This window comes from Pipra filicauda, unplaced genomic scaffold (genome assembly GCF_003945595.2).
Source record: "Pipra filicauda isolate LSUMZ 115617 unplaced genomic scaffold, ASM394559v2 scaffold1082_size54804_pilon, whole genome shotgun sequence".
NCBI classification, from domain to species: domain Eukaryota; kingdom Metazoa; phylum Chordata; class Aves; order Passeriformes; family Pipridae; genus Pipra; species Pipra filicauda.
Window position 1 is genome coordinate 1 of NW_024103521.1, and position 18,994 is coordinate 18,994.

Below are 18,994 nucleotides of genomic sequence, written 5' to 3' on the forward strand. Positions count from 1 at the left end.
GGGCTGGGGGGGTCCAGGAACTCCCATTTGGGGCGGGGGGTCTCGTGGGAGGGGTCCCTTGGGTGGGGGGTCCCATTTTGAGGGGGCTTCCCATGGGAGGGGCCTTTTTTTTGGTGGGGGGGTCTCACTCAGGGGGGTTCCATTTTGGGGGGTTTCACGTTAGGGGGAGGGGCCTCGTTTGAGGGTCTCAGGAGTCTCTCATAGGGGTCCCATTTGGGGGGGTTCCCATGGGGGGGGTCTTTTTGGGGGAGTCTCACTCGGAGGGGGGGGGTCACCCATAAGGGTCTCCCGGGGGGAATTTGTCTCCCATGGGGGTCTCTTATAGAGGGGGGGTCTCCCATTTTCGGGGGGCTTCACACGGGAGGGAACGTTCGGAGGCCTCATTTGGGGGGGTCTCCCATGGGGGTCCCATTTTGGGGGACAATCCACATTTGGGGTCTCCCTTGGAAGGGTCTTTCACTTGGGGGGGGGTCCCGCGGGGGTCCCATTTGGGGGGGGTGGCCTTCCCGTGGGGGGGTCATTTTTAGGGGAGGGGTCTCACTCGGGGGGTCCCATTTTGAGGGGGTTCCCATGGGGGGGGGCTCATTTGGGGGTCTCCCCTGGGGGTCCCATTTTGGGGGGGGTGTTTCCCATGGAGGGGTCTCTGCCCAAACCCAAGGGGGGGGGTCACACCTCTCACACCTCTCCGGGAGCCCCCCGGGAGTCCGGGAATCAACTCCCCGCCCCTCCCTCTCCCCCCCCCACTGTGTCGTGTCCCCCCAAAACTCTTCCCGGTCTCGAGGCGGGGGGGTCAAAAATTCCCTCCCAGCTCCGCGCAGGAAACTCCGGGAATCCGTCACGGCCGGGAGGCAAAATCCCCGGGGGGGACACGGTGGGGGGGACACACACTTCCCCTCCGCCGTGACGTCACCGGTGTCCCCCAGGGCTCCCCCCGCCCCCGGGGCCGCCGGTTTCTCCCCGGTCTGTCCCCACCCACCCGCCCGCGGTCCCCCCCTCTCCGGTGCCACCCTGGACCCCCCCCCGTTGTCCCTGCGGTGTCACTTTGTCCCTCCCCGGTGCCACCATTGTCCCCTCCAGTCCCCCCCACTCCCTCCCCGGTCGCCCCGATCCCCCCCCTGTTGTCCCTCGGGTCCCCTCCGGTGTCAATCTGTCCCTCCCCGGTGTCGGTCTGTCCCTCCCCGGCGCCCCCGGAGTCCCCCCGGTCCCTCCCTGGCGTCCCCATCCCCTCCCCGTTGTCCCCATCCCCTCCCCGGACCCCTCTGGTCCCCTCCGTTCCCTCCGGTGTCCCCTCCCCGGTACCACCCTGATCTCCCCTGGTCCCCTCGGGGTCCCCCCAATTCCTCCCCGGCTCCGGCCGGTCACCCGTGTCCCCGTCCCCGGTGTCCCCCTGTCACCCTCCCCTTCCCGATGTTCCCGCTCTCCCTTCCCGGTCTTTCCCCATCCCCTTCCCGGTCCCCGCCGGTCCCTCCCCGTTGTCCCCGTCCCTCCCCCCGTCCCCTCCCCGTTATCCCCTGTCCCTTCCGGGTCCCTCCCCTTTGTCCCCGTCCCCTCCCCGCTGTCCCTGGTCCCTCCCCGTCCCCTCCCCGGTGTCCTCGGTCCCTCCCCCGTCCCTCCCCATTCCCTCCCCACTGTCCCCGTCCCCTCCCCGTCCTCTCCCCGCTGTCCCCCCCTCTGTCCCCATCCCCTCCCCTCTGTCCCCATCCCCTCCCCTCTGTCCCCATCCCCTCCCCTCTGTCCCCATCCCCTCCCCTCTGTCCCAGTCCCCTCCCCGCTGTCCCTCCCCGCTGTCCCCGTTATAAGGCGGCTCCTCCGCTCGCTCCCCACCGCGATGTCGCCGCTCGCCGACCCCGAGAACCCCCCGGTGCCCCCCTGCCCGTGCCGGTGTCCTTACCGGGACCGGGAAAAGGACCGGGACAAGGACTGGGACCAGGACAAGGACTGGTACAAGGACCGGGACCGGGACCGGGACGTGGAACGGGACCGGGATCGGGACCGGGATCGGGATGGGAGCCGCTGTCGCCGCCTGGTCCCGGTTGTCGCCGCCGCCGTCGCCGCCGCCGCTCTCGGAGCCGCCGCGGCCGCCGCCGCGATCCTGGCGCTGCTCCGGGAGGAGCCCCCGCCGCAGGTGGGCACGGGGGGGCCGGGGTCTGTCCGTCTGTCCTGGGGGCCGTCCGTCCTGTCCTGGGGGCCGTCTGTCCTGTCCTGGGTGTCCCTCTGTCCTGGTGTCCAGGTGTCCATCCACCCAGGTGTCCATCTGTCTGGCCAGGTGTGTGTCCATCCATGTTTCCCCGTCCATCCTTCTGGGTGTCCATCTGTCCGTCCAGGTGTCCATCTGTCCATCCAGGTGTCTGTGTGTCCACCTGGGTGTCTGTGTCCATCCAGCTGTCCATCTGTCCATCTCTGTGTTCACCTGTCCATTGCTGTGTCCGTGTGTCCATCCATGTGCCCGTGTGTCCATCCAGGTGTCCCTCTGTCCATCCAAGTGTCTGTGTGTCCACCTGGGTGTCCGTGTCCATCTGTCCATCTATGTGCCCGTCTGTCCGTCCATCTGTCCACCCAGGTGTCCATCTGTGCATCCAGATGTCCGTGTGTCCATCCATCTGTCCACCTGTCCACCCAGGTGTCCTTGAGTCCATCCCTATGTCCGAGTGTCCATCCCTGTGTCCATCTGTCCATCCCAGGTGCCTGTGTGTCCATCCCTGTGTCCATCTGTCCATCCCTATGTCCATCTGTCCATCCCTGTGTCCATCTGTCCATCCCTGTGTTCGTGTGTCCACCTGGGTGTTCGTGTCCATCCGGGTGTCCCTCTGTCCATCCCTGTGTCCGTGTGGGTGGACATTTGGGGACATTTGGGGACATTTGGAGACTGACACCCCCCCTTCTGTGCCCTCCCCAGGCTGCCACGGCTGCCCACGTCCTGCTCAGCCCCGGTGAGTGCCCCCCCCCCGGGGTATTTTGGGGGGCTCGGGGAGGGGGGGGAGGGAGGTGGGGGAGAGGGAGGAGTAGCTGGTGGAGGGGGCGGAGTCATCCCGAAAGTGTCACATCCCGAAAGTGTCACGGAGGAAACGGCACCTCGGGCTGCGGCTTGCGGGGGTGGCACTGGGGCCTCACGGAGTGTCCCCAGTTGTCATGGGGTGACCGTGTCCCCAGAGTGTCATGGAGTGTCCCCAGGGTGTCATGGAGCATCCACAGGGTGTCACGGAGTGTCCGTGTCCCCAGGGTGTCATGGAGTGTCCCTGGTTTGGGGACACCCCATCTCCTCCTGGGACACCCCATCTCCCTGTGGGACACCCATCTCCTCCTGGGACACCCCATCTCCCTGTGGGACACCCCATCTCCAGCTGGGGACACCCATGTCCCTTTGGGACACCCCATCCTCCCTTGGGACACCCCATCTCCCTGTGGGACACCCCATTTCCAGCTGGGGACACCCATCTCCTCCTGGGACACCCTATCTCCCTTTGGGACACCCCATCTCCCCTTGGGACACCCCATGTCCCTTTGGATCACCCCACGTCCCTTGGGGTCACCCATCTCCCTTTGGGACACCCCATCTCCCATCAGGGACCTCCATCTCCAATTGGGGTCACCTCATCTCCAGCTGGGGACACCCATCTCCTCCTGGGACACCCCATGTCCCTTTGGATTACCCCACGTCCCTTGGGGACACCCCACCTCCCTTCCCATCACCCACCTCCCCTTGCACTCCCCCCCTCCCACCACCTCACCCCCTTCCCCCCGCACCTCCTCCCCTCCTTACACCCCTTCCCCTCCCTCTCCCCTCCCTCCCCCCTATAACTCCCCCCTTTTTCCCCCCCCCCAGGCTCCCTCCCGACCTTCTCCAACCGCTCCTGGCACTACGAGCCGGGCGTCGAGGGCGTTTTCCCGAGCGCGGACGTGCTGCGGGACTCGGCGAGCTCGCTGCGGGTGGCGCGGGGGGGTCTCTACCTCCTCTACGGGCAACTCTCGCTGAGCTGCGCGACCTCCCGGTGCCCCCCGGGCCGGGTGGTCCTGCGGGTGCTGCGGGGCTCGGGGGGGTCGCGGTGGCCGCTGCTCGAGGTGCCCGTGGAGCTGCCCAGCGGGCTCGGGAGCCACCGGGCGCGCTCGCCGCTGGCCCAGGGTGTGGCGCGGCTGGACGAGGGGGACACGCTGAGCCTGCGGGTGACACCGGAGGGGGGACACGAGGGGTGGCAGCTGGCGCAGGACGAGAGCGAGGGCAACTTCGTGGGGCTGCTGCGCATCGCGGGCGGGTGACAGAGACGCCCCGGGGGTGGCACTTTTTTTTTTGGGGGGGGGGAGGGGAGAAGGGAGAGGGACACGCAGCGATGGTCACCCCAAGCGATCTTTCACCACGGGGGTCCTGAGACTGAGCTCCCCCAACCCCCCACGGTGAGAGATTTGGGGATATCAAAGGACATTGTGGACCCTCCCATGTGGAGATTTGGGTCCTGAGACACCCCCCCCCCCCATGTCCAAGGGTTTGGGGACATCAAGGGACATCGTGGACCTTCACTCGTGAAGATTTTGGTGCTGAGACCCCCATGGCGAGAGATTTGGGGGCACCAAAGGACATCGTGGACCCTCCCTTGTGGAGATTTGGGTCCTGAGACCCCCCCATGTCCAAGGGTTTGGGGACATCAAGGGACATCGTGGAGATCTGGGTGCTGAGACCCCCCCATCTGGAGATTTGGGGACATCAAAGGACATCGTGGACCTTCCCACGTGGAGATTTGGGTTGGGGACACCAAGGGACACTGGGGGGATTTGGATCCTGAGACCCGCCCTGTCCAGGGGTTTGGGGACATCAAGGGACATCGTGGACCTTCACTCGTGAAGATTTGGGTGCTGAGACCCCCCTGTCCAAGGGTTTGGGGACACCAAGGGACATCGTGGACCCCAGTGCTGGACATGGGGACACCAAGGGACATTTGGGGACCCTGGGAGTCCCAGTTTTGGACACTTAGGGACATTTGGGGACCCTGGGAGTCCCAGTTTTGGACACTTGGGGACATTTGGGGACCCCAGTGCTGGACATGGGGACACTTGGGGACATTTGGGGACATTTGGGGACAATTGGGGTCCTCCCGGGGTCCTCCCGGCACCTCCCAGATGCCTTTGGGGACATTTGGGGACCTCGGAGCTTCCCCCCCCCGGCCCCTCTCCCCCCCAATTATTGTCCTCTTGATTATTTATTGATTAATACATTTATTTATTGATTAATAAATTTATTTATCGACCCCGAAATGGCCTGAATTGACCCCAGAAAAGGGGGGGGACACCCCTGGACTCCTCCCCCGCCTCCTTTTTGGGGTGTCACTGTCACGTGGGAAAGCAAAATCCCCCTTCGGACCCCTCAAATATCCCCCTGGGCCCCCCAAATTCCCCCCGGGCCCCCCAAATTCCCCTCGGACCCCCCAAGTCCCCCCCCCCGGGCTCTCAAGTTCCACCCCGGCCACCCCAATTCCCCCAAATGACCCGCCCGAAATCCCCTCCAGTCCCCCCCAAATTCCCCCCAGGCCCCCTAAATCCCCCTTGCCCCCCCTCCAAATCCCTCCGAAATTCTCCCCCCGCCCACCCAATTCCCCCAAATGACCCCCCAAATTCCCCCCAGTCCCCCCAATTTCTCCCCCTTGCCCCCCCAAAATCCCCCCGGAGCCCCTAAATCCCCTCTAACCCCCCAAATCCCCCCGAAATGCCCCCCCCAGCTCCTCTAAAGAACCCCCCAAAATTCCCCCCCGAGCCCCCCCAAATTCCCACTGGCCCCCCTAATTCCTCCCACATCCCCGAAATCCCCCCCTGGGCCCCCCAAAATTCCCCAAATTTTCCCCCACGCCCCCCAAATTTCCCCCAGACCCTCAAATTTACCCCAGAAGCCCCAAAATCACCCCACCCCCACCACGCCTTTCCCCAAAACCCGTCACTCAACACTTTTTTTGGGGGGGGTTTATTTTTGGCTCGGGGGGGGTAGTCCCCCAATTTTGGGGGAGGGGGGTCCCCTGAATATCAGGGGTGACCCCCCCCAATAAATAGGTCAAAGGGCATCCTGGGGGTCCTGCAGGGAAGGGTCGGGGGGGTCCGGGGGGGGGGGGATTCCAGGTTTGGGGGGTCCAGGTTTGGGGGGTCCGGGGGCACAACCCTGTACGAGCCCCTGGAGAACCCACAGCACGTCCCAGTCCTGAGCTCCAGGGATTTTTGGGGGTGCTCCAAGGGGTCTCCAGAGGCTTCCAGAGGGGGATCCAGGGGATCAGAGTTCTGGTTTGGGGGGTCCAGGTGGGTCCTGGTCCAGTTTTGGGGGGGCCAGGTGACCACCCCATCCCCCACAACCCCCTGGGAAATCCCCTCCTCACCCCAATCCTGCCCCTCAGAGATTTTGGGGGTGCTCCAAGGGGTCTCCAGAGGCTTCCAGAGGGGGATCCAGGGGATCAGAGTCCCAGTTTGGGGGATCCAGGTCCAGGTTTGGGGGGTCCAGATCCAGGTTTGGGGGGGGTCCAGGTCCAGATTTGGGGGATCCAGATCCAGGTTTGGGGCCTCCAGGTGCAGGTTTGGGGGGTCCAAGTCCAGGTCTGGGGGGTCCAGGTCCAGGTTTGGGGCATCCAGGTGCAGGTTTGGGGGGTCCAAGTCCAGATTTGGGGGGTCCAGGTGACCCTCCCCAATGCACAACCCTACACGACCCCCTGAAAAACCCCGTCCCCACCCCCATCCCGCCCCTCAGAGACCCTGTGGGGGGGGACACCCCCAAACTCCCCCCCTCCCCCCCCCCCCCCCCCCCCTAAAATCACACCATGAACATCCCGAAATACGATCGCGTCCCGTCCAGCGCCCGCACGAGCCGCGGCTCCTGGACCTGCGCGAACACCTCGTCCCCTTCCTCCAGCTCCACCAGCCCCCCGAAAAAGCTGCTGCGGGCCCAGGGACCCCCCCTCCCGTGGGGGGCCGGGGGGGGGCAGTGGATCCCTTTGTTGAGCAGCAGGTCGAGGGGTTCGGGGTAGCGGGGGCTGCGCTTGCGGATGCGGAGCAGGGCGTGGGCGCAGGAGCGCAGCTCAGGTGAGCTCAGGTGAACCTGCGCGTACACGAAGTAAAGGCCGGGCCGGCGGCAGAGCAGGGAACCCCCCCGGTATCCCAAACCCCGCAGGAAAGCCCAGGAATTGCGGGATTCCCAGCGCAGGGAGCCGTTGGGCTGCGAGGAGAGGTCGGCGCCGGCTGCGGGGAGAGAAGGGAGAGGGAAGGGAGGGAAAAGGGGAGGGAAAGGGGGGGAGAGGGTCAAGGGGAGGGTCCTAAAAAGTGGTGGGGCGCTCCTGTGTGTAGGGGGGGGGAAAGGTGTTTGGGGTGCTGAGCCCTCCCAAAAATCACTGACCCTCCCCAAACCATCCAGCACCCTCCTGTGTATAGGGGGGACCGGGTTTTTGGGGTGCTGAGCCCCCCCTTCCCAAAAATCACTGACTCTCCCCCAAACCATCCAGCACCCTCCTGTTTATAAGAGGGACCGGATGTTTGGGGTGCTGAGCCCTCCCAAAAATCACTGACCCCTCCCCAGAATCATCCAGCACCCCCCTGTTTATAGGTTAGATTGGGTATTTGGGGTATTGACCCCCCCCCGACCTTCTCTGACCCCCCCAGGACCCTCCTGTTTATAGGGGAGACCAGGTTTTTGGGGTGCTGACCCCTCCCAGACCTTCTCTGACCCCCCCAATCCATCCAGGACCCTCCTGTTTATAGGGGAGACCGGATTTTTGGGGTGTTGACCCCGCCCCCCCCCCGACCTTCTCTGACACCCTCAATCCATCTGGGACCCTCTTGTCTTTAGGTGAGTTGGGTATTTGGGGTGTTGCCCCCCCCCAAACCTTCTCTGACCCCCCCCCCAAATCTCTCAGCCTCCCCCCCCCCCGTGTATGGGGTTACCCAGTCATTTAGGAACCTGTCCCTCCCCCTCCCTCCCAAATGGAACTCCCCCCTTGCCCACCCCCGTGGAGGGATTTCGGCACGGGGGGGGGGGTCCCCACCCGCCCCTCCCCCCCCCTTTGGAAACTTCCAGCACCTCCCACCCCCTCCTCCCCTGTTGGGGACAAGGTGTGTGTGTCACTGTCCCCTCCCCGGTGTCTGTGTCACCTCCCCTTGGGGACAGATGTCCAGGTGTCCCCCCTTCTTGGGGACAGGCGTCAGTGTCACACCCCCCCAGGTTGGGGACAAGGCGTCAGTGTCACTGTCCCCTCCCAGGTGTCTGTGTCACCCCCCCTTCCCCCCCCCGAGGTTGGGGACAAGGTGTCAGTTGTCACCTCCTCTTTGGGGACAAGGTACCTGTGTCATTGTCCCCTCCCAGGTGTGTGTCCCCCCTCCTTGGGGACAGGTGTCAGTGTCACACCCCCCCCCAGGTTGGGGACAAGGCGTCAGTGTCATTGTCCCCTCCCAGGTGTCTGTGTCACCCCCCTCCTTGGGGACAGGTGTCTGTGTCACCCCCTCCTTGGGGACAGGTGTCTGTGTCACCCTTCTCCCCAGGTTGGGGACAAGGTGTCAGTGTCACTGTCCCCTCCTAGGTGTGTGTCACCCCCCCCTTGGGGACAGGTGTCTTGGTGTCCCCCCCCTTTGGGGACAGGTGTCCCCCCCTCACCGATGAGATGAGCCGCTGGTTTCTCAGGGGGGATTCGCTCTGCAAAGGGAACCACAGCTCCTGTCAGTGTCCCCGGGGTGGTGGCACCCATGTCCCCAGGATGGTGGCACCCATGTCCCCAGGGTAAGGCCACCCACATCCCCAGGATGGTGGCACCAATGTCCCAAGGCCACCTACATCCCCAGGGTGGTGCTGCCCATGTCCCCAAGGTGAGGCCACTCACATCCCCAGGCTGGTGGCACCCATGTCCCCAAGATGGTGGCACCCATGTTGCCACGGTGGTGGCACCCATGTCCCCAAAGTGGGGCCATCCATGTCCCCAAGGTGGGGACACCCACATCCCCAGGGCGGTGGCACCCACGTTTTTGGGGACCCACCTTGCAGCAGCTTCTCCAACAGTGGTTGCTCTTCCCTGGCCTGTGGGGACACACGGGTCAGGGGACAGGGGGACATGAGGGGACACGAGGGGACATGGGGGGACACGTGTCCCCCATGTCCCTGTGCCCCTCCTGTGTTCCCGTGTCTCCCCTGTGTCCCCCTGTTCCCCCCATGTCCCCCCCCGTGTCCCTGTGCCCCCCCGTGTTCCCGTGTCCCCTCCACGTGTCCCCATGTCCCCACACCCCTCCTATGTCCCCCCATGTCCCCGTGTCCCCCTCGTGTCCCCGTGACCCCCTCGTGTCCCCGTGACCCCCCCGTGTCCCCATATCCCCCCATGTCTCCACACTTCTCTCATGTCCCCCCCCGTGTCCCCGTGGTCTCCCCGTGTCCCCATGTCCCCCCCCCCGGTGTTCCCGTACCCTCTCCGTGTCCCCCGCATGTCCCCGTGTCGCCTTCATGTCCCCCTGTCCCCCCCTATTCCCCCATGGCGCCCTTTGTCCCCATGTCCTCCCCATGTCCTCCCCCTGTCCCCGTGCCCCCACCGTGTCCCCCTGTCCCCTCCTCGTGTCCCTGTGTCGTCCTCGTGCCCCCCCCGTGTCCCCCCTGTGTTCCCGTGCCCCCCCCCCCGTGTCACCCCCGTGTCCCCCACCATGTCTCCGTGCCCCCGTGTCCCCTCCACGTGTCCCCCCCGTGTCCCCTCTCACCTGCAGCCGCTCTGTCACCTTGTTCAGGTCCCCTCGGAGCCCCGCCAGGACCCAGGCCTGCACGGCCAGGGCCACCAGCGCCAGGGCCACCAGTGTCCCCAACACCCACCGCCCGCAGGTCCCCTCCCCGCGGACCCGCCACCGCCGCCGCGAAGGGACAGGGGGGGTGGCAGCAGCCCGGGGGGGTGGCACCGGTGGCCACGGCCCCGCCAGGGCGAACACACCGTCCCCCATGGGCCACCACCGTGTCACACGGCCACCCCCGGGGACCCGCTTTTTGTCCCCAGAGGAAACGGGGACACGTCACCCCGCCCGTGTCGCCACCCCTGGACTGCTCCCCCCGTCATGGGGACACCGCGGAGGAGGACGGGGGGGGGTGGGGGTGGCGGATGTGGCATCGCCCGCTGTCGCCGGTGCCACCGCGGCGCTTGTCCCCTGCGCCGCGGCGTTCCCACGGTGCCACTGTGGTGTCCCCAGGGGGTCTCTGTGTCACCCCGCCGTGTCCCCAACGCTGTGTGTGTGTGTGTGTCACCTCCCCCCTCCCCGGCCTGTCCCCGTGGGGACACTTGGGGACCGCGGAGGTGTCACCGCGGTGTTGGGGACATCAGTGACCCCACGAGTGTCACCGGGACAGGGGATGTCCTTGAGGGTCACCAGTGTCCCCAGGGCCACCAGAGGAGGTGTCCCCAGGCCCAGGGAGGGCCACTGCAGCTGCGGGGACATCAGGGCACCGCTGTCCTGGGCGACACTTTGGGGACACTCCCGGGTGTCACGTGTCCCCAGGGCGAGGCCAGCGCAGGAAGCGGCGGGACGTGGGGTGACACCGGGGGGAGTGACACTGTGGGGGTGACACTGTGGGGGTGACACCGGGGGGAGTGACACTGGGGGGGTGGGTGGATCACTGGGGGGGTGACACCGGGGGGGTGACACTGGGGGGGTGACACTGGGGGGGTGACACCGGGGGGAGTGACACTGGGGGGGGTGACACTGGGGGGGTGACACCGGGGGGTGACACTGTGGGGGGGGATGACACTGGGGAGTGCTGGGAGTGGGGTGCGGAGTGTGCGGTGTGGGGTGTGGGATGGTGAGTGTGGGGTGTAGAGTGTGGGGTGCAGTGTGGGGTGTTGGGATTGGGGTGTTGAGTGCAGGATGCTGGGAGTGGGGTGGAGAGTGTGGGATGTGGAGTTTGGGGTGCTGGGAGTGGGGTGCTGGGAGTGGGATGTGGAATGTGGGGTGCAGAGTGTGGGGTGGTGAGTGTGGGGTGCAGAGTGTGGGGTGGTGAGTGTGGGGTGGTGAGTGTGGGGTGCTGGGATTGGGGTGCTGAGTGTGGGGTGCTGGGAGTGGGATGTGCAGTGTGGGATGCTGAGATTGGGGTGCTGGGATTGGGGTGCTGAGTGTGGGGTGCAGAGTGTGGGGTGCAGAGTGTGAGATGCTGGGAGTGGGGTGCTGGGATTGGGGCGCTGAGTGTGGGGTGCAGTGTGGGGTGCTGGGATTGGGATGTGGAATGTGGGGTGATGGGAGTGGGATGGAGAGTGTGGGGTGCAGTGTGTGGCATGACCGGGCACCAAGAGTTGTGCAACCAGGGTTGTGCAACAGCCGGCACGGAGGATATGCAGCACTGGGGGTTGTGCACGGGGGCTGTGCAGCACCAAGGGCTGTGTGACACCGAGGGTTGTGCACCGAGGGCTGTGCACTGAGGGCTGTGTGACACCGCGAGCACGAGGGGTTGTGCAGCACTGAGGGTTGTGCACCGAGGGCTGTGCACTGGGGGTTGTGCACTGAGGGTTGTGTGACACCGAGGGTTGTGCACTGAGGGTTGTGTGACACCGAGGGTTGTGCACTGAGGGTTGTGTGATACCGAGGGTTGTGCACCGAGGGCTGTGCAGCACTGAGGGTTGTGCACTGGGGGTTGTGCACCGAGGGCTGTGCACTGAGGGCTGTGCACTGAGGGCTGTGTGACACCGCGAGCACGAGGGGCTGTGCAGCACCAAGGGTTGTGCACCGAGGGTTGTGCAGCACTGAGGGCTGTGCACTGGGGGTTGTGTGCTGAGGGCTGTGCACTGAGGGTTGTGCAGCACCCAGGATGCGCTGACTGTGCACCGTGCGTGGTTTGTGCGGCAAGAGGAGGATGTGCAGCCTCATCCTGCCCCTGCACCAAATCCAAGCAGCCCCGAGCACTTCAGGCTGTGTCCCCAGGATGTGCAGCCCCATCCTACCCCTGCACCGGATTCAAGCAGCCCCGAGCGCCCCGGGATGTGCAGCCCCATCCTGACCCTGCACTGGATCCGAGCAGATCCGAGCACCCCGGGCTGTACCCCCAGGACGCGCAGACTGTGCCCCACACGTTGTGCCCCCGGGATGTGCTGGATGTGCCCCACAGGTTGTACCCCCAGGTATGTGGTGACTGCGCCCCACAGGTTGTGCCCCCAAGGCTGTGCAGCCCCATCCAGCCCCTGCATCAAATCTGAGCACCCTCGTGCACCCCAGGGTGTGCAGCACCCAGGGCTGTACCCCTAAGAGTGTGCTGACTGTGCCCCACAGGTTGTGCCCCCAGGGATGTGCTGACTGTGCCCCACAGGTTGTGCCCCCGGGATGTGCAGCCCCATCCACCCCCATCAACCTCTAAAGAGCCCCCACTGCCCCCTTGTCCCCTACAAAGTCCCCTTGTCCCCCATGGTGTCCCCATGGCCCCATCAGCCCCTATGGACCCCCCCACTACCCCTCTGTCCCCTACAAAGTCCCCTTGTCCCCTATGGTGTCCCCATGGCCCCTATGGTGTCTCCATGACCTCTATGGTGTCTCCATGACCTCTACGGTGTCCCCATGTCCCCTATGGCATCCCCATGACCTCTATGGTGTTCCCATGTCCCCTGGGGTGTCCCCATATCCCCTATGGTGTCCCCATGTCCCCTGTGGTGTCCTCATGTCCCCTGGGCTGTCCCCATGTCCCCTATGGTGTGCCCTTGTCCTCTATGGTGTCCCCACAACCTCTATTGTGTCCCCACATCCCCTGGGGTGTCCCCATGACCTCATCATCCCTTATGGAACCCCCCCCCCAACCCCTTTGTCCCCTACAAAGTCCCCCCAACCCCAACGATGACTCGACCCCACCCCACCAGTGTCCCCTCTGGTGTCCCTTACAGCGTCCCAACAACCCCCACACGTGTCCCCCTCCTCCTCCCCCCCCCCAGGAAATCCCGAGTCCGGCTCTCAGAAAGGACTTTTTTAACCAAAAAAAGAGGGAGGAGGGGGCGGGGGGCGGGGGGGATCCGGGGGGCACCCCTGGGCGGGGGGTGGGCGCTCAGGTGGGGCACCCGAACAGGGTCATGGCCTCGGAGAACTGGACGAAGTCCTGGCAGAGGGGCTGGAGCTCGGGGTCCTGGCACTGCCCCTCCGAGGGCCAGCGCTCCAACCACGTGTCCTTCCCGATGAGGTACGAGAAGCTGGGACATGGGGGGGACACGGGGGGACACGAGGGGAACACGGGGGGGACACGGGGGACAACGGGGACACGGTCACGGGGGGTGGCACGCAGGGACACGGGCGAGGTTCCCATGTTCCCGTGTCCCCACGAGCCCCAGCTGTGTCCCCACGCGTGTGCCCACAATCGCCTGTCCCCACTGTCCCCACATCCCCATGTCCCCTGTGCCCCCGTCTCCGGCATTACCCCATGTCCCCACTGTCCCCATGTCCTCCCGTCCCCTGTTCCTCCATTCCCGTGTCCCCACAGGCCCTACCCAGGTCCCCTCCCATGTGCCCCCCCCCCCCCGTCCCCTGTCCACCCGTCCCCATGTCCCCCATCCCCGATGTCCCCCCGTGTCCCCTGTCCCCCGTTCCTCCATTCCCATGTCCCCACAGGCCCCACCCACGTCCCCTCCCATGTCCCCACTGTCCCCCTGTCCCCCCATCCCTGGTGTCCCCCTGTCCCCTGTCTCCCCTGTCCCCCTACATCCCCCCGTGTCCCCCGTTCCTCCATTCTCGTGTCCCTCCTGCCCCCACCCACGTCCCCTCCCGTGTTCCCCCGTCCCCTGTCTGCCCGTCCCCGATGTTCCCCCGTGTCCCCATGTCCCCCTGTCCCCAGTTCCTCCATTCCCATGTCCCCGTCGGCCCCCCCCCACGTCCCCTCCCATGCCCCCACTGTCCCCTGTCCCCCCGTCCCCTGTGTCCCCGCGTGTCCCCTGTCCCCATATCCCCACTGTCCCCATGTTCCCCCATCCCCGGTGTCCCCCCATCCCCGATGTCCCCCCTACATCCCCCCTGTCCCACATTCCTCCACTCCCATGTCCCCACAGGCCCCATCCACGTCCCCTCCCATGCCCCCACTGTCTCCATGTCCCCCCATCCCCGGTGTCCCCCTGTCCCCCTACATCCCCCCTGTCCCACATTCCTCCATTCCCATGTCCCCCCGGCCCCACCCACGTCCCCACGCACCCTGTCCCCCCATTGCCGATGTCCTCCCATGTCCCCTGTCCCCATATCCCCATGTCCCCACGTCCCCATGTCCCCACGTCCCCTGTCCCCCTACATCCCCCCATCCCCTGTTCCCCCATTCCCATGTCCCCCCCGACCCCACCCACGTCCCCTCCCATGTCCCCCCCCCGTCCCGTGTCCGCCCGTCCCCGATGTCCCCCCGTGTCCCCTGTCCCCATCTCCCCCTGTCCCCATGTCCCCCTGTCCCCACTGTCCCCATGTCCCCCCATCCCCGGTGTCCCCCCTATGTCCTCGTGCCCCTGCCCCCATGTCCCCCTGTCCCCCCTTCCTCCACTCCCATGTCCCCACAGGTCCCACCCACGTCCCCTCCCGTGTCCCCTGTCCCCCCGTCCCCCCGTCCCCGGTGTCCCCGTGTCCCTACTGCCTGCCGGTGGCCCAGAGGTCGCTGCCCAGCCCCCAGAGCAGGTAGTCCTGCCCGCGCTCGAGCTTCAGGGCGTCGCGACACTGCCGGTGGCTCACGAAGGTCCTGTTGCTGCCCGCCGGGTCCTCGTCGGTGCCTGGGGCAGGAGGGGACACTCAGGGGACGTGTCACCCCATCACCTGTGCCCCGGTGCCACAGGGACACCCAGGGGACGTGTCACCTGCACTCCAGTGCCACAGGGACACCCAGGGGATGTGTCACCCTGTCACCTGCACTCCGGTGCCACAGGGACACCCAGGGGACGTGTCACCCCGTCACTGCCACCCCGGTGCCACAGGGACACCCAGGGGATGTGTCACCTGCACTCCAGTGCTACAGGGACACCCAGGGGATGTGTCACCCTGTCACCACCACCCTGGTGTCACAGGGACACCCAGGGGATGTGTCACCCTGTCACCACCACCCTGGTGTCACAGGGACACCCAGGGGATGTGTCACCCTGTCACCATCACCCCGGTGCCACAGGGACACCCAGGGGATGTGTCACCCTGTCACCACCACCCCGGTGCCACAGGGACACCCAGGGGACGTGTCACCCTGTCACCTGTGCCCTGGTGCCACAGGGACACCCAGGGGATGTGTCACCCTGTCACCACCACCCTGGTGCCACAGGGACACCCAGGGGATGTGTCACCCTGTCACCTGTGCCCTGGTGCCACAGGGACACCCAGGGGATGTGTCACCGTGTCACCACCACCCCGGTGCCACAGGGACACCCAGGGGATGTGTCACCCTGTCACCACCACCCTGGTGTCACAGGGACACCCAGGGGATGTGTCACCCTGTCACCTGTGCCCCGGTGCCACAGGGACACCCAGGGGACGTGTCACCCTGTCACCTGTGCCCTGGTGCCACAGGGACACCCAGGGGATGTGTCACCCTGTCACCTGTGCCCTGGTGCCACAGGGACACCCAGGGGATGTGGGATTCCCCCTCAGCAGGGTCTCTGCCGTGGTGGCACCCAACCCACCGGGGTGTCCCCAGCACCCTTGGGTGACAACAACCCACCTGGGTGACACCAACCCACCGGGGTGTCCCCAACCTCCCTCGATGTCCCCTCCCCACAGGTGTCCCCCCCCCGCGCTGCCGGGTGACCCCAGGCCCCCCAGGTGACCCCAGCCCACGTGGCTGATGTCATGTGGGTGTCCCCAGCGCCAGGTGACGCTGCTGTCCCCCTGGATGTCCCCAGCATCAGGTGACACCCCTGTCCCCCCGGGTGTCCCCAGGTGACACCCCTGTCCCCCCGGGTGTCCCCAGTGCCAGGTGACACCCCTGTCCCCTCGGGTGACCCCAAGTGATGCCCCTCTCCCCCCAGCTGTCTCCCGGTGATCCCGCTGTCCCTCCGGGTGTCCCCAGCACCAGGTGACCCCCCTGTCCCCCGATGACCCCGTTGTCCCCCCGGGTCCCCCCCGGTGACCCCGCTGTCCCCCCGCAGTGGTCGCACCCATCTTGATGACGGCCAGGACGTTCATGACGTAGTTGTCGTGGGACGGCGTCTCCTCCACGGCCACCAAGCGCACCTTGTACACTGGGGAGGGGACACGGCGGCGTCACCCCCCCGCCGGGGGACCCTCGATGTCCCCGGGTCCCCCCCCCCGTCCCCCCCTGTCCCTTCTATGGCCCCACCTGTCCCCACCCACGTCCTTCGTGTCCCCCCCCCCCGTGCCCCGAGTCCTCCCTCCACGACCCCACATCCCCCCTTGTCCTTCCATGACCTGATGTCCCCAATGTCCCCAATGTCCCCCAATGTCCAAAATGTCTTTGATATCCTTAGTGTCCCCGATGTCCCTGATGTCTCTGATATCCCCAATGTCCCCCAATGTCCCCAATGTCCCCAATATCCCCCCCCAATGACCCCGATGTCTCCAACATCCTCGATGTCCCCAATGCCCCCCCATTTGTCCCCAGTGTCCCCCAATGTCCCCTCTGTGCCCCCCTCCATGACCCCACATCCCCCCTTATCCTTTCATGACCTGATGTCCCCAATGTCCCCAATGTCTCCTAATGTCCCCAATGTCTTTGATATCCCTAGTGTCTCCAATGTCCCCAATGTCCCTGATGTCCCCAGTGTCCCCGATGTCCCCAGTGTCCCCCTGTCCCACCGTAGTCCACCCCTGGCTCGCAGGCACGCTGGATCCGCTGCTCGACGGTGATGGGCTCGTCCTGGTCCCGCCGCTGGAAACAGTTTTCTGTGGGGACACGGGGACACAGAGGTGACAAGGGCTGGTGTGGCAGTGACAGGTCCCACCACGACAGGGACATATCCCACCATGGTAGGGATGTGTCCCCATCACAGCTGTGACACGTGACACCTTGTCAATGCCGTGTCCCATCATGGCAATGACATGTCCCACCATGGCAGGGACATGTCCCATCATGACCACGACATGTCCCACCATGGCAGGGACATGTCCCATCATGACCACGACATGTCCCCATCACAGCCATGACATGTGACACCTTGTCAATGCTGTGTCCCCACCACAGCAGGGACATGTCCCACCATGGCAGAGATGTGTCCCATCGTGACCACAACGTGTCCCCATCACGACCACAACATGTCCCCACCACAGCAATGACCTGTCCCACCATGGCAGGGACGTGTCCCCGTCACAGCCGTGACATGTGACACCTTGTCAATGCCGTGTACCATCACAGCCATGACATGTCCCATCACCACAGCGCTGCTGTCCCACCCCCGTGTCCCCGTGTCCCCGTGTCACCTTCGGCGCAGCGACACACGTCCCCCTGGCAGATCTTGCTCAGCTTCCCGCCCTCCTTGTCTGGGTGGTAGAACCGCGTGCACCGGTCGTCTGTGGGGACACCGGGGGACATGAGGGGATGGGGGGGACCCGAGGGTGGCCCGGGGGACATGAGGGGATGGGGGGGACCCGAGGGTGGCCCAGGGGACATGAGGGGACGGGGGACACACCGATCTTGTAGTAGCTGTAGATGGTGACGGCCGCGGGCTGGATGAGCCCAACCTGGAACCGCTGGTGGGCCTTGAAGGCAAAACACTCCTCGGCCCGGTGGGAGATCTGGGGACATGGGGACACATGGGGACATGGGGACACATGGGGACACATGGGGGGACATGGGGACACAGGGATATGAGGGCACAGGGACATGGGGACACGGGGAAATGAGGACATGGGGACACAGGGACATGTCCTCTCATGTCCCCATCCCTGTCTCATCTTGTCCCTTTTCCCATCCCTGTCCCCTCACGTCCCCATCCCTGTCCCCATCCCTGTCCCATCCTTGTCCCTCTCCCCATCCCATCCTGTCCCCTCCCTGTCCCCTCCCTGTCCCCTCCCTGTCCCCACCTTGTCCAGGTAAATGACGACGTTGCTCCGCTCCGACTGCGCCTGGTCGAGCTCGAACTTGGAGATGTACCTGTCCACCCCCTCCGAGAGCTGGGGACAGGGACACTGTCACACCGGGGACACGGGGACACCCAGGGACACCCAGGGACATCATCACACCGAGGACATGTCCCCTTGTCCCCCCCATGTCCCCCTGTGTCCCCACACTGACCCTCTTGAGGTCCTGCAGGTCGGGGGTGAAGCCGGTCAGCATGGACACGTCCAGGATGGACATGGTGGCGTCCACGTCACCCAGGTGCCTGCGGGGACAGGGTTGAGGCCACCCGCCTGTCCCCAACCCCCCCACTGTCCCCACAGTCCCCTGCTCTGATGTCCCTGTCCCCAAGGATCCCTCTGAGACAAGGTGGGGCTGAGCCCTGTTTGTCCCCAGTGTCCCCGTCCTTGTCCCTGATGTCCCTGTCCCCAGTACTCCAGTTCCCCTTCCTGTCCCCAATGTCCCCAATGTCCTCCCTGCCCCATCCCTGTCCCCAGCATCCCAATCCTTGACCATTGATGTCCCTCTCCCCAGTGTCCCCATTCCCCTCCCTGTGCCCAATGTCCTCCCTGCCCTCTCCCTGTCCCCAACGTCCCCAATGTCCTCCCTGTCCCCTCCCTGTCCCCAATGTCCCCATTCCTCTCCCTGACCCCAATGTCCTCCCTGTCCCCTCCCTGTCCTCAACGTCCTCATCCCCCTCCCTGTGCCCAACGTCCCTGTTTGTCCCCAGTGTCCCCATCCTTTACCCTGATGTCCCTCTCCCCAGTGTCCCCACTCCCCTCCCTGTCCCCCATGTCCTCCCTGTCCTCTGATGTTCCTGTCCCCAATATCCCCATTCCCCTCCCTGTCCCCAACATCCCCAATGTCCTCCATATCCCCTCCCTGTCCCCAGTGTCCCCATCCTTCTCCCTGATGTCCCTCCCCTGCCATCCCCCTCCCTGTCCTCAGTGTCCCCTGATGTCCCCGATGTTCCTCCCCTCCCTGTCCCCTCCCTGTCCCCTCCTTGTCCCCTCCCTGTCCCCAGTGTCCCCTGAT

At 65.6% G+C, this 18,994-nt stretch overlaps 3 protein-coding genes across 3 annotated transcripts in view; 1 reads left to right on the plus strand and 2 right to left on the minus strand.

Moving 5' to 3' along the window:
* Positions 1-1,828: 1,828 nt before the first annotated feature.
* LOC120323104 lies at positions 1,829-4,254 on the plus strand. The gene is made up of 3 exons (XM_039380533.1): positions 1,829-2,125; positions 2,897-2,930; positions 3,824-4,254. Exons 1-3 carry the CDS (start codon positions 1,829-1,831, stop codon positions 4,252-4,254), a joined length of 762 nt encoding a protein of 253 aa, XP_039236467.1.
* A 2,521-nt stretch (positions 4,255-6,775) lies between these two features.
* TNFSF14 (TNF superfamily member 14) lies at positions 6,776-9,921 on the minus strand. Its single transcript, XM_027714613.2, has 3 exons — positions 9,688-9,921; positions 8,983-9,022; positions 6,776-7,200 (listed from the first exon to the last, which is right to left on the minus strand). Exons 1-3 carry the CDS (start codon positions 9,919-9,921, stop codon positions 6,776-6,778), a joined length of 699 nt encoding a protein of 232 aa, XP_027570414.1.
* A 3,011-nt stretch (positions 9,922-12,932) lies between these two features.
* C3 (complement C3) overlaps positions 12,933-18,994 on the minus strand; it is a 34,155-nt gene continuing 28,093 nt past the window's right edge. Inside the window, exons 30-37 of the mRNA XM_039380542.1 lie at positions 18,137-18,224; positions 17,926-18,015; positions 17,532-17,637; positions 17,323-17,412; positions 16,702-16,788; positions 16,044-16,127; positions 14,540-14,675; positions 12,933-13,130 (exon numbers count right to left, since the gene is read on the minus strand). Coding sequence (XP_039236476.1) covers positions 12,989-13,130; positions 14,540-14,675; positions 16,044-16,127; positions 16,702-16,788; positions 17,323-17,412; positions 17,532-17,637; positions 17,926-18,015; positions 18,137-18,224 — 823 coding nt within the window. The 3' untranslated portion in view covers positions 12,933-12,988. The remainder of the gene's footprint in view (positions 13,131-14,539; positions 14,676-16,043; positions 16,128-16,701; positions 16,789-17,322; positions 17,413-17,531; positions 17,638-17,925; positions 18,016-18,136; positions 18,225-18,994) is intronic.